This window comes from Rhinatrema bivittatum, chromosome 9 (assembly GCF_901001135.1).
Source record: "Rhinatrema bivittatum chromosome 9, aRhiBiv1.1, whole genome shotgun sequence".
NCBI classification, from domain to species: domain Eukaryota; kingdom Metazoa; phylum Chordata; class Amphibia; order Gymnophiona; family Rhinatrematidae; genus Rhinatrema; species Rhinatrema bivittatum.
In genome coordinates, this window is record NC_042623.1 from 39,398,452 (window position 1) to 39,413,644 (window position 15,193).

At 39.3% G+C, this 15,193-nt stretch overlaps 1 protein-coding gene across 12 annotated transcripts in view; it reads left to right on the forward strand.

Moving 5' to 3' along the window:
• Positions 1-15,193, forward strand: part of MAGI2 (membrane associated guanylate kinase, WW and PDZ domain containing 2) — a 1,548,202-nt gene that overhangs the window by 1,225,805 nt on the left and 307,204 nt on the right. For 11 of the 12 annotated variants that reach the window (XM_029615849.1, XM_029615851.1, XM_029615853.1 and 8 more), the window contains one exon: positions 8,672-9,310. The exons of the other annotated variant lie outside the window; for it this stretch is intronic. In XM_029615849.1, the coding sequence (XP_029471709.1) occupies positions 8,672-9,310 (639 nt within the window). The remainder of the gene's footprint in view (positions 1-8,671; positions 9,311-15,193) is intronic. 12 annotated transcript variants of the gene reach the window in all.

Sequence of the window (15,193 nt, forward strand, 5' to 3'; positions counted from 1 at the left end):
CAAAACCTCAAGTACTATAGTTTTTTTTGTTGGTTTTTTAGCAACCTTACAAATGTTCCAGTTTCTTCTGGGACCAAGTAGGCTACTAGATTTCTACAATATGTGCAATCCTAAATAGTGCTGTTTAGTAATTTAGAGGTCCATATTCAGCAGTGGACAGACCGGGTAAGTATCTGAATAACTTAAAAGGGATATTCAGCGGCACAGCTGTGCCGACAAATATACGCAGATAAATCAAAGTCTGTATTAGTGCTCTATAAGGTAATTCATATGGTTTCAAGGTCTCTTGCAATCTAAGTTTAAGCACAAGAAGATGAATTAGCTTACTTTAAGTCATGCAATGAGCACTGGAGAGCTCTTAGTCTAGTTTCTAAATGAAACTGCAACCCATATTACCTGGATAGCATAATATAATCATTGCAATAATTATTCATTATAAAACCAGTGACAAAATAGAAGCGCAGACATGAAAAAAATAAGATCAGTTACAATTATTGGGTCATTGGTTTATAAATGTCACACAATAAAAGTCTGAAAGAGATTTTCTTTAACATAAAATGTGCATATTGAACTGGGGTCATATAGAAATTATTGCCTGCCAGTTTCACCCCAAAGGGCCAAGATATTAATCCTTTAAGAAGGAAATAGTGACTTTCAGAGACAATATTGCCTCTAGCCTTTAATGTTGGAATCTCCTCTCCTATAGCACTGCACAGCATAAGCAGTGCAGAACTTAGGGCCTCATTTTCTAAAGTATCGCAGGCCTGCGATACTTTAGAAGATGAGGGGGCGGGGGGGGGGCCGAAACGGGGGGGAGGGCCTGCGCTAGCCGGCAGCGATCGCACCGTCGCGGTGCGATCGCTGCCGGTTTCGCACCCACTAGCGCCACCATAGGAGGTGTAGCTATTGGGAGCGAAAGCTGCCGCGAAAAGGCTCCTTACCTTTTCGCTGTCCGCGGCGTCGGCGCAGAGTCGGCCCCGGTGACGCCCCGACTCCTCCTCTTCCGGGGCCGACTCCACCCCCATCCTGGTATCGCACGCGGTAAGGGACTTTTCACATGCGAAAGGTACCTTATCGCGTGCGAGCGGGGTGGAAAATGAGGCCCTTAGTTTCCGTTTTCTCCATTAAAAGTCTCCCATATTGTTCCACATGTGTGTGTGTGTGTGTGTGTGTGTGTGTGTGTGTGTGTATGTATGGTGCTGGCATTTCTCTCATTGCTTTCACAGGTATAGTACTCAAGTTCTCAAACTTACCTTTTTTCATCAGTATTTTCCTCACGGCTGTGAATCTATGAATTGTCTCTCTGTCAAGGTGTCAACAAACAGGTTCTGGGCGATAGCTTTTTAATGGGCTAACTTGAGAAGGCTGTGACTAGCTTTTGAGACGTATTGAGTTAGTGTCCAATAAAAAAAAGTCTCTCCTACAACTTGTTTTTACACCCTTATTTCTACATAGCACGGCAAACATAATACTTGACTCAAGGTTTTCTAAAAGCATGTTCTGTACTTAACTGCCAGCAGGTTTTGTAGTTATTTTTGATAAGGTGTGAGCTGACCACTTCATTTATTCATTTTAATTAATAATCCTTCAGCCATACTTTAAGGTGGCAGCATGATATCTTTATTGTTTCTATACTTTATTAGATGAAGATGTGTCCACTGGCAAAAAATATCCATAAATAAAGAAAAAAAAACAATTTCACTGAAAACCACATAGTAGCTCTGATTTCACTATTAATTTCTCAGATTCCATTAAAACCCCAAATTGACGCAGTTTATCATTTACTGTTGGAATAGGTAACAGAGCCTCAGCCCCAGACGCTTTTTCCCATGTGACATTGCAGGTTTTGCTGTAAGATTAAGTGCAGATGGTTCTGCAGGCAAGTCTTCAGGGAGCCTGGCGTGCGTAGTGCTGCTGACTGTTTGATCCCATTTTGCTTGCTTGTGTGTTTTTTATGCCATCACGGTTTTTGCATCCCTGCATCACCCATTGTCCCCAGTCAGTGCCATGATTTGACCAACAGGGCTAATGGAAAAAGACTTCAATCCAAAGAACAAAGGCTCCATATGCTGCAGGCATCTTTGATTTGACAATAGGGATAAACAAACTACCCTACCTGATTTGAAGGAAGCAGTTAAAACCCTTGAAATAAGCAGAATGAGTGTCAGGATCACTTACTGATTTAGGCCATACCCATGATACAGTGTTCCTATACAGCCCTAATTTACATCACACGAGCTAAAGGTCTGTATACTAACAGGATAGCTCTTCTTTCTGAATCTAAAGTGTCAGTGTAGCGCAGAAGTGCATCACCCTGGTCCTGATATTTAACCAAGCTGTGCTAATAATCCTGGTTCTGAGAGCACGTAAATGGACTTTTGAAAATCGCTATGACATATGCTGCTTTTACGCATGTGATTCCTTGGAGAATTCACTCCTAAGATTGTAAGCCCTCTGGAGACAGGGAAACCCCTTCTGTACCTGATCTAACTCGTCTTGAGCTACTATTAAAAAAGGTGGGAGTGAAATATAAATCTTCAACATACAGATTGCACTCCAGATTTTCAAAGAGAAGCTGCATGCCTATAAGTGGCCTGGGTCTAGCACATAACACCCTTAAATGGATATCTTCTTTCCTTCATCAAAGATCTTTTCAAGTGAAAATAGGTAACTCAATCTCTGAAAAACATGAGCTCCACACTGGAGTCCCACAAGGCTCAGCCTTATCGGCTACGTTGCTCAACTTCTATTTACTACCAATTTGTCATCTACTAGCTGGCCTTGGTCTGAATTTCTACGTTTATGCTGATGATATTCAGATTCTTGTTCCCATAAACGATACCATTGAACAATCTTTCACAGAAATAAATATTTACCTATCTGCCATCAAACAATTATTGACACACATGAAGCTGGCCATTAATATGGATAAAACAGAGATAATTCTTCTTGAAAGAAAATCTAAACCCAATGACAAACAAGTAATTTTGCTATCTAGCAGTGTCAAAATTGATCTGGCTAACTCAGTTAAAGATTTATGAGTAACAATTGACTGTGAATTGAACTTTAAAAAGCATATCGCTTTGAAAATAAGAGATGGATACTATAAACTCTTAGCCCTCCGACGTCTTAAGCCGTTATTAGACCAGAACGAGTTCCGGACTATTTTGCAAGCTCTCATTTTCTCATCTTTAGACTATTGCAGTGCTCTTGTGCTGGGACTTCCACAATCTACACTTCGACCGCTTCAAGTATTACAAAATGCAGCCGCACGGGTACTCACTAACTGTAACAGACGTGAACATATCACTCCAATTCTGATTAGACTACATTGGTTACCCATTACACAAAGGATTTTATACAAAACCTGTTGCATCATTCATAAAACGATTTATAGTCATAAGTCTGATTGGCTAAATTTCTCTATCCACATGCACACACCACAACGTTCCTTAAGATCCGCTAATAAAGGACTTCTTTCGGTCCCATCATTAAACACTGCACATCTTGATTTAGTTCGTGATAGAGTTATTTCAATAGCAGGCCCAAACACATGGAACACTCTACCATCTGAGCTGCGGCTTGAAACTGAATTTAAAAAAGGTTTAAAGACCTGGCTCTTTGAGCAAGCTTTTACATCTAGAGCTTGAACCATATTTGTTTTGTGATACATAAATGGAGTTTTGATTTAGACTTGTATTAGTTCGCTTTTTAAAAATGTTGATTTTATTGTATTCTATTATATTAGGGATAACTTTGTTATTTTAGATATAAAAATGTGTACACCGTTGTGATGTAACTATGAACGACGGTGTATAAAATCTATTAAATAAATAAACGTGCAGGATTGCTCCTGCTCTTTGCAGAGTGCAACTCGTGCAGGTGAACTTGCACATACATTTTACAAAATAATAAAGTTCCAGTTCCGCCCTCCCCTGCATGCCTGTCCCCAGTGCACATAAAAATACAAGCAAAACTGGGTGGCGCACACAGTTTTGTGCTCACTAAGAGCTGGGCTATTTTATAGCAGCCATTTAGATGCATAAAAACCAACTTTTATGCATCTGAATGGCTTTGAAGATCAAGTCCAGAATCAGGGTGGGGGGGGGGGGACCCTTTACTACTTCAGGCTCTCAGTTTAAGGACAAAACCTGTACACAGTTTTTAAGGCCCCAGGTTCTGCACATCTCATGTAAGGAGAAGGAGGATAATCCTCAGGGTGCCAGGAGTAAAGGCTGTAACATGGATTTAGGCTGCCTTCCAACAGGGCTGTATAAGATGCTGAAAATGGATTTGTTTAAGGAAGAAAAACCAGTTAGCTGTTAAAAAGAAAATAAGAAAGCATCTCAACTGAAGACTTCTTTGTTGATTTAATGAGCTGAAATTCTAAGGTTAGCCCTGCCCTGTACTTGGTTCTTTTGCACGGGGTTCCACTCTCCAGCCCAGCTATAAAAATTAAGTGTATTCATTTCTTTTTCACCCAGCTTCGGCTCATTTGGAACAAAGGCAGTGATCTGGCACCAGGAGCCTTCAGTCACAACTGCCCTGGGATTGTATTTTCCCCTGTTTTATACCTTGGCTGGGGCTCATATACCAAGGCTTCTTCTGGAATCCTGCAGTTATTGCCATTGCACAGTGACTCCTTCCCCCTGGGGGAGCAGAAGAGCTGAGTTGGGAATCAAACCCTGGTCCCGCCACATGGAAGCACACAGCACTGCCACTGAGGCATAGGGCCAGCCCCCAAGATGTGTGTTTGGTATATACAAGAAGTAGGAATTTCTCCATTTGTTTATTTCTTTAGCAATACTTACAGACCACTTTCCATGTTTGAAAAAAATAGCCAAAGCGGTATACAAACATGTACAAAACAGCACAAATAACATGCAATAAACACATAACTAAAACCCTTAAAAGGACAACACCATAAACATCCCCTGTTGGGAAGGATAACACTTCCCTGCCTTGAGAAGCTATGGATCCACTTACATAGGGAGGGGGAAAGTTCTGTGGTTCTGTGGAGAAGAGGCAGGACATTCCAGCAAGGCACTGAGAGGATATTACCACAAAAAAAACAAAACACATACACAGTGTCTACTCCAAGATTGTGTTACAAACAGAAAAGGAGTTTACTTAATAAAAGTAGCCAAGTTTCAGTAGGTACAAAACAAATTCCATTCACAAGGCAACTATAAGCATTTGTTCTTCTAAGATCTTCAAAATCACTTACACATGCTTAGTTCTTATGCAGAGTGAGTCTTTTCAATCCCCAGAGCCTCTACTCCTCTTCTCAGTGTAATTCTATTGTGAACTCATTAGGGGCCAGATAAAAAGATGGTTTCTCTTGAAATTTCTCCAAGTACTCACACTTCAATGAGCTGCCCAAGTCCAATCCCCACTTTCTTCTGCTGGATGGAAGTTCCAGGTTCACAGAGACGTACCCCTAGTAGGCCAGGTTAGGGCAAACAGTTCTTTGCTGCCCCTCCTGTCTTCCAGCACCACACTCTGCACCCAACACTAACTCGCTTGAACACCACACTAGAGACTCCTTCCAAGTGTCTCAAGGAAGCATCTTTTATATTGCTCTCTGCTGTGGAAGAACCACCCTGTCTCACTAAATCGCACATTCCCTGAACTCCTTCTGAGCACTACATTACTAGAAAATTCTCTCTGTTAAAAGTATGGAACATTCTAGTGGCCTAGAAGGTGCCACACACAGTTAACTGCATTATTGACCAATTAACTCTATTAAAATATGACATTTTAGTCTATGTGTCTTTTTTTTTAAGCTCTTGTGCTTGTAATCCAAAAAGTTTCTGAGAAATATAATGAACTAGATTTGCCATGCTGTACTGTTACTTTATCCCTAGGCCTTTAAGGAAGGCAATCAGTCTGAGAGTAACAAAAAAAATATATAATTTTCATATATAATGCAGGAATAAATAATCACTGTGCAGTGAAACTATATTATTTTGAATAAAAATTTTTTAAAACATTGAAATACAATTGGAGGCTAACTTTAAAACAATTGCGCATGTACCCATATACGCATATGTATGGGCACGCAAAAAACTGCAGTATTTTATAATCTGCTTGAATACAATGTATGCAGGTTATAAAATATGCGAAAATGTATCCAAGAACAAGCGTATGCATGTAAAAAAACTTATCTGGATAAATCCTGAGTTATCCAGCTAAGTAACGGCACTTATCCTGACGAGTACTAATTTATCCAGCTAAGTAGCAGGAAAGTCTCTTCTTAGCTTGATAAGTCTTAAAACAGTATTTATATGGCTAAGTAGTGACTTTGCTGCTACTTAGCTGGATAAATCGGAACTTGTCTGGATTAGTGCTGCTACTTAACCAGATAACTCAAAACTTATCTGGCTATGTACAGCAAAGCTGCTACTTAGCCAGATAAGTGTGCGCAACTAGTATACCTGCATATTTTTATGTCTAATTGTAAAGTAATTCACAAGTAGATTTAACGTGTATGAATTACATGCATTTACCCCCTTAAGTCGGTTTTTACATATGTAAGTCGGGAGATTTTCTAACATGCGCATGGCAATGAAATTGCCACTTTTACCCATTATTTTACCAGTTTGCCAAATCCATCTGCAGGTCATCACCACCATCCTGAATCTTCAGCCTGAAGTCCCATTTCATCCAGATCTCCCCACCCAGTCACTATTTCCCAAACTATTTAGAATCACTTACTCCGGATATTGAGCAGAAGTAAATATACTCGAGTAAGCTGCCAAATTAACATGCGTAAATTGCTTATAAAATAGCAACTTACTTGTGTAAATGTTGACCCCGCCCTGGAATGCCCCTTTTTTACACAGACCCTGATTTCTGAGTATATGTTGAGGTTTATAAAATAGCTATTTTAAACATGGAACAGCTAATTTTTATGCACGCAACTTTTGAAAATTTACCTTTGCTATAATTTCACCTTTGCCGTAAATGCAGGGTTGTTTTGTTCTCAAACTGTTTCTATAATGGACAGTGTGACTGCGATTGCCGACCTCTTTCTTCTTAATGCATTGGGTCCTAATGATATATAGGCAGCTGAGCAAGCCAATCCATTTTGGTTTTTTTCAGATTTGAACAGCCGCAGATGGGTAAATTGTCCCTAAATAAAGATTTTAAATGGCACTTCAAATCCACCCTGCCCGAGCAAACTAATTATTGGAGAGCAGAGAACAAATCAGGAGTTCCTGGAAAAATTCAACAGGCGGGAAGCATAGCAACCAGCTTGGTTGCTAGAGGCAGGAAATATGTAATGAGGAAACAAAAGAAAAAATGTTCTCCGAGTAACTGGAAGACAGAAAAAAAAAAAAGAAAGCAGATTTTTTTAGTTTCAGTTGTCTTAAAGTTATCCCTTCTCACCCCTCCAACTAAATAATCTAAGCCTCACACCACCACTACTACCACCACCCTCCCTCCAACACCACCCCCATTATCAACTCAATAAGAGAAACTGTCGCCTTTTGGAAATGAAGACAGATGATGGTACAGATGTTCACTGTGCTTCTGCCTTCATCATGGTGCATTTCTGAATTATTCTAAGAGAAAGAAATTAGACAAACACAGTGCATTATCAGCACACAGTCTAGCGGTCTATGTCTTCTGAAGCAATGTTGCTTTGTGTATGGAATGCTCTCCCCACGTTTTAAACAATGCAGTGCCCGATGTGTTAGTTCACTACCAAGGGGCCAACGTAAGTTACGCCGACATTTGCAAATGAGTTTTTAATGTACACTAAAATAGCAACGTGCTATTCCGTTTGCAAAGCTTTTCATGCGTTATATGCCATTTTAGCACGGGTTATTTGGCAAACTTCTGAGCAACGTCTGTGCAAAACTAAGTAATGAACTGCATAATTATGTAATTCAGTTCATTACCTATGTTCACATAGCAAAATAATGTGCATTAAAGTGCACAAATGTCAATGCAGAGCCATTATTGTAAGAAAATTTACTGTATCTTACTTGCATGCCATTAACATAGGGTGTTATCGCATGTTAATTAATGTGTGATAACGATCCATGTTCTCACAGCTTAAAACATTAGCCTCTATATGAGGGAGAAACTGTTCCTAATAGCTACATTAAATCAGTTCTTCAAGTGTCAACTTTTTGTAGGGTTTCTGTTTTTTTGTGATTCAGAATATTTCAGGTGTCCTGCAATATATCTGTAATTGTACAAAAAAAGGGGAATTCCATGCAATTTGCTGAGCACTGTAGATTCAGACTTAATAGAAAACTCCCTGGTAGAAAAAGGCTCCTGCCTTCAATACCTATTAACTTGTAAAAGAAATAGTAAGTAACCCTATTTTAGTTATTAAATTAATAATGTGGTAAGCATTTTATAGAGAATGTGAGCATTTGGGGATGTATTTCTAGTTCTGTTCCTATTTGACTATGAAGTAATTTCTAAACTTCGACAAACAGGAAATTACTCTTTTGCTATTTGTTGACAGAGTTGACTAACCTTGAGTTACTTCCATCCACTGAATATAAATATTGCTCTAATTGATTTTTCTCTTAGCTTGCAGGAGAAAAAGGAGCCCTTTTGACTGGTCTCATAAAAAATTCAATTCCATTCCTTTATGTCAAAAGTAATTGAAGTTAACTCATATTGTCAATCATTTTTCTTCTCCTTGTAGGTGATGTCATTGTCTATATTAATGAAGTTTGTGTCCTTGGGCATACTCATGCAGATGTGGTCAAACTCTTCCAGTCTGTTCCCATTGGACAGAGTGTCAACCTGGTGCTATGTCGTGGATACCCTTTGCCCTATGATCCTGAAGATCCTGCCAGCAGCATGATGCCACCACTTTCAGTAATAGAAAGACCACCAGTAGTGGTAAATGGAAGAAATAACTATGAAACTTATTTGGAATACATTTCTAGGACCTCTCAATCTGTTCCAGATGTAGCAGATCGACCACCACATTCTTTGCACTCCATCCCAGCAGATAGTCAGCTTGATAGTGCGTTCCCACCACCACCTGTCCATGATGATAATGTTTCAATGGCTTCTTCTGGGGCCACGCAAGCTGAACTCATGACCTTAACCATTGTGAAAGGGGCCCAGGGCTTTGGCTTCACCATAGCAGACAGTCCCACGGGACAGAGAGTGAAGCAAATTCTAGACATCCAGGGATGTCCTGGTTTGTGTGAAGGTGACCTCATTGTCGAGATCAACCAGCTGAATGTGCAGAACCTGAACCATGCAGAAGTAGTGGATATACTTAAAGAATGTCCTGTTGGAAGTGATACTTCCTTGATAATCCATAGAGGAGGTAAGTCAAGAAGTCTGTACAATTAAAAGCAACTCTTGTGGAAGATTCCTAGCCAGAGAATTATTCATAGTTACTGTGGTTTTGATCTACAGCGCATTCCCCAGAATGCATGCCCTTGGATATCTATAGTTCTTTAATTACCTACATCAGAAGTATTTAATAGATGTATGCTTTTATTTATGTAACTTTTTAAACTCTTTATTTCATTTTTACTTTATAATCCATTGTGACAAGGCGAGCATACCTGAAAATGTAATATGCTTGCCTTTTGATAATATAGACTGAGAATAAAATAGCATATACATGGAGTAAGGATGCTGAACAGCAAATTACATTCAGGTACAATGAAACCCCACCCAGAGGACCTATGATATTAAGAGCTTTATTTTCCAATTACTTTTTTCTCTTCTGTGCCCATAGAAAAAATATTTTGTGAACTGGGCCCCTCTGTTATATAAGATTGTATAGTCTAATCCTCTGTAAATTTTTTATATGCATACAACAAATTGCATTGAGAATTTAAGAAAACACTGGCACCCTGCAAATGTGCATACAAAACTGAAATAAGCATGCATTCAGATTGTATAGAAATAGAATTTAATCTACATGTAAACACTGATCTGCATCTGGACAGACACAAAGAGGTCGATATTCAAAAGCCATTTAGAAGGATAACTGAAAAATAATCCGTTTAATGATTAACCAGTGATATTAAATGCCGTATATGGTTAAATTTTAGCTGCATAACAAGTTATTTAGCTAGAAATTAGCAGCATAAGCCAAGGGCGTTCCAGGGGCAAGCAGGGAGCATTTTGGGGAGGAATGGACTCAGCCACATAACTTATGCAGCTAACTCTGGTCATGCCATAGGGCTTTCCTAAAGTTAGCCGGATATACTTAGCAAGATAGCTGTATCCGGCTAACTTAATATCAGCCCACACTCTTCATTACAAAAGCCTTTATAACTTTTATTAAGCAGTACTGGCCATTCAAAAATAGAAGGTGGGCACACACAATAAGTCTCAATATTTTTACTGGAACTTCTCACAGGAGTTATGGTTGACTGTCATTTCAAGAACCTAGTATCACATAATGTATTGCAGTTTGTTGTTAGTCTTTTTTTTTTGTAAGGGTTTGTGATATTTATGGTATATTATTGCCACTTTTCCTGTGAATGCAAGTCACTGAGAAAATACTGTCCATTGAGTGGGTTCATTTTGTACTATGGTGCATAAGTTAGCTGGCAAAAGCAAGAGTATAAGTTACATCAATTTTCCAAGTGGACTTACATGCATAAGTCTACTTTGAAAATTATCCCATCGAACCTACCTGCACACTCGCAGTTACATCTGCTAAAATATCCGCACAAATTTCTCAGGAAGTTTGCATGCATGCATTTTAAAAGCGAAAAATGCATGTACTTGAAAAAACCTCCTCTCTATCTCCACTTAGTCTGAGTAAATTTATGCACAGACAGGACAAACACATGTAAATGTATCCACATACCGGGTAGTCAGTTTTATAAAACTCCATTACTGCACATACAGCTCTGTTTTACATGCAGAAAGGCTTTTGAAAATGGCCTTCTCATTTCTTGGCCAGGCAGTAAATATGTTTAGATTCAGTAGCCTTAGAACATACAACTTCAGAACAATGTGACAATCAGAATAAAATAAAACTATTTATTTCTGTCCTTAACATGCTACTAGTTTCTTTCTGTAAACTAGTTCTAATGTTAAATACCCACTGTACACAAAGACCCAGTCTGAATGGTGCATCTTCATATTAATTATCTGAAAGTTGTCCTTGTATTAAGAAGAACAAGTAGAAATGTTAGCAAACTTTCTGTGCATGGGTTGACCTGTTGGCTCTCAGTGACAGAGCAAACCCACCTTCTGCTCATTGGTCTAGCAGGGATATTGCAGAGATAGCATTCATAGTGCCTCCCTTATTCCAAATACAGAGAATTAGAGTCATCATGAGTACCACATATGTGTGGTACTCAAAGTGTATGTATGATGGATAAGAGTACAGCAGTGGGTGTGTACTGCCGACTACCTGGCAAAGATTAAAAATAGATTATAAAATGCTGACTGAAATTAAAAAAGCAAATATATTTAGCAGCATAATAATTATGGGAGACTTCAGTTACCCCAGCTTTGATTTGGTCATTGTCTCATTGGGACATACCAAAGCCAGGAGATATGTGCGTGACTCGGCCCAACACAAACTGCACGGATTTTAAAATCACGCAAGTACATGCATTATCTCACGGTACGCGCACAGACTTTTTTTCACAAAAGGGGTGGGGCAAGGGCAGGGTGGATCTGTACCATGAAGTCTGTGCATAAGTCTTTATGCGCACAAGGGCACGTCAGGGTCCCCTACATTGTAACTTCTGCTATGGACGGCGTGTAAGTTTAAAATGAAAGAAAATAGGGTAGTCAGCGGGGTTTTAAGGGTCGGGGTATAATTAGGTAAAAGGGAGGCGAGTTAGTTAGGGGAGTTAGAAAGTCCTCTACTTTATTGGGGTGAACTGGGAACAAACTGGGAAAAGAGGTAATTGTCGGCCCATGTGTCTAGCAAAGTCCTCCCCCCCACTTACTCGAGTGAAGCTGCATTTGCGTGCACATGCACATCAGAATGAAATTGTGCGCACATGTACATGCAAATAGCTGATTTTAAAATTGCCGCATCCATGTGTGCGAGCAGGCAAACACGCGCACATGTGCACTGACGCACAAGTCTTAAAATTTACCTCTAAGCTTCTAGATGCCATAAATGACTGCTTCATGGAGCAGCTGGTCCTAGAACTGACGAGAGGAACAGCCTCTTTAGATATAGTCTTCAGTGGAACACGCAAACTGGTGCAAGGGGTTACTGTGATGGGGGTGCTAAGCAGGATTCACTGCAAGGAGGACATTAAGTAAAACTACACAATGAAGCATATAATTTAAAAAGGGAGATTGATAGAATGAGGAAATTAGAGAAAACTAAAAGAAGCAGTTGCAAAAGTTAAACATTTGCATGAGGCATGGACATTGTTTAAAAATACCATTTTGGAAGCTCATATAAAATGTATTCCATGCATTAAAAGATTAAAGGAAGACCAAATGACTGCAAGCATTGTTTAATGATGAGGTAAAGGAGGAAGATAAAGTTAAAAGGGCATCATTAAAAAAATGGAAAGCAGACCCAAATGATGAAAGTAGGCAAGAGCATAAGCACTGGCAAATTATATGTAACACATTAGTAAGACAGGCCAAGAGAGAATTTGAGAAGAACCTTTTCAGTGAGACAGAAACTAATAAAAAAAATTTTTCAAGTACATTCAGAGAAAAATGCTTGTGAAGGAGTCAGTTGGGCCATTAGATGATCAAGAGGAAAAGGGATACTCAGGAGAAGAAGGAAGTATCAGAACTAATGAATGAATGAATTCTTTGCCTCGGACTTTATTGAGGAGAATCTTAGGAACATACCTACCTGAAATATTATTTAATGGTGAAGATTCTGAGCAACTAAAACAAATATCTGTGACAATATAGAATGTCATAGTTCAGACTGACAAACTAAAGTATAACAAATCACCACATCCAGATGGCATCCACCCCAGAGTTCTAATAGAACTAAAACATGACATTGCTAACCTATTACTAGTAATCTGTAACCTAACATTTAAAACGGCTGTGATACCTGAAGACTGGAAGGTAGCCAGTGTGATGCCAATTTTTAAAATGGGCTCCAGGGTGATCCGACAAACTATAGACCGGTGAGCCTAATTTTGGTATCTGCAAAATGGTAGAAACCCTTTTTAAAAACAAAATCACTGGCCTTATAGATAGACATGGCTTAATGGGAAAGAATCAATATAGTTTTAGCAAAGATAAGTCTTGTAAATGTTTATGTAGATACAGGTGAGCCAGTTCACAAGACAGGAAACAGAGGTTAGGATAAAAGGTCAGCTTTCCAAATGAAGAGAAATCATTAGTGGAGTACCACAGGGATGTTGTTTAACATATTCATAAATGATATGGAAAAGGGAACAGCAAGTGGGGTGATCAAATTTGCAGATGACACAAAATTATTGAAAGTTTTTAAAACGGCAGCAGATTATGAGGTATTGAAGAGAAACTTTCTGAGACTAGAAGACTGGGCAACTGAATGGCAGATTAAATTTAATGTGAAAAAGTGCAAAGTGATGCACATAGGGAAAATAATCCCAACTACAAGTGCATTATGCTTGGTTTTGTACTGGAAGTCACCACCCAGGAAAAGGACCTTGGAGTCCTTGTGGACAATATGTTGAAATCCTCAGCTCAGTGCACAGCAGCAGTCAAGAAAGCAAATGAAATGTTAGGAATGATCTGAAAAGGAACAGAGAATAAAACAGAAAATGTCATATTGCCTCTGCATATCGAATCATGGTGTGCTGCACCTTGATTATTGTGTGCAATTCTGGTCGTCCAATCTCAAAGTCAACAAAGCAGAACTAGAAAAGGTGCACAGGAGGATGAAAAAATGATAAAGGGGATGGAACATCTCTCCTATGAAGAGAGGCTAACGAAGTTAGGGCTTTTCAGTTTAGAAAAGAGACAGCTGAGCGCAAACAGGATAGAAGTTTATAAAATCATGAGAGGGGTGGAATGGGTAAATAAAGGATGTTACTTACATTTTCAAAACATATTAAAATAAGGGGGCACCCCATGAAAGCAATAACCAGCAGATATAAAACAAATGGTAGAAAGTACTTTTTCACTTGGAGCACTGTCAAGCTATGGAATCTGTAGTCAGAGGACGTGATCAAGGCAACTAGCATAGCAGGGTTTAAAAGAGGCTTGGGCAAGTTACTTGTCATAACATTATTAGTCAGGTAGAATAAGGAATGCGTAATAGGAAATAGATCTACTTTATGGGAACTGCCAGGTACGCACCACTTGGATTGGCCATCGTTGTAAGCAGGATGCTGGGCTCGATGGACCTTAGTCTGACCTAGCATGGCATTTCTGATGTTCTTATGGGTTCAGAAAGAAGCTGTGATTTGTGGTCCCCTTTCAGAAACTATCATTGTGATGAATGCGCTGTAGAGGGATGGAGGTTGTACCTAATCAGAGATAATCCCCTTGCAGCAGTGAATACAGGCATATTGTGGGAATCTCCTCCCTTCCCCCCAATCATCTCTAGTAGTTAGTGGGATGGGAGTAGGTTCTCCATGGACTGAAGACTTAAATATAGCAGGAGGTGATCCAGGCAAAAATAAAAACATCCTTTTTTCTTTTTTTGGTACCTTAAGGATTCAAGTATCTGCAGCTGACACTAATCGGTTTATAAAAGGAAAAGTGTTTAAAACAACTGGGGAAATAAGAGTAAATCTGCAACAGTATTTTCTTTCAGGAAAGTGCCATCAACAACTATAACAGCAAGATGTATGAAAGATGGGCTGCCAATGGTATTATGTAAAATCTGAGGAAACAGTTTAACAGAGTTTACCTTCCAGACTTGGAAAACTCAAACCTACTAAGGTTTGAAGAGAGTGCATAGATTGCATTTTAATGTTTGCATTTGTGTGGTGGTGGGGTTTTAAGGTGAAGGAGAGTATTTTGATGGTTTAGTTCTGTGATACAGTCCAGCCTTTTCCCCTAGCAAGAGAGGGGGATGGAGTTGGATTTGTATCTTGTGTTTATTTTTTGTAAATTTCTTTGGATCAAGGAAATTCTTTGAAGAAAAAGTATCTGCTATAATAAAGAGCAAAGCTGCCCCAAGCCTGCATTGCCAGAATGCTAATTAAGCTCCCTCCCTGTAGTCTCCAGCTCCATCCCTTTCTCCTTGTACAGATCGTGAGCACACCCTGGAGGAGAAACATTGCCGGTAGAGGGACATGACATG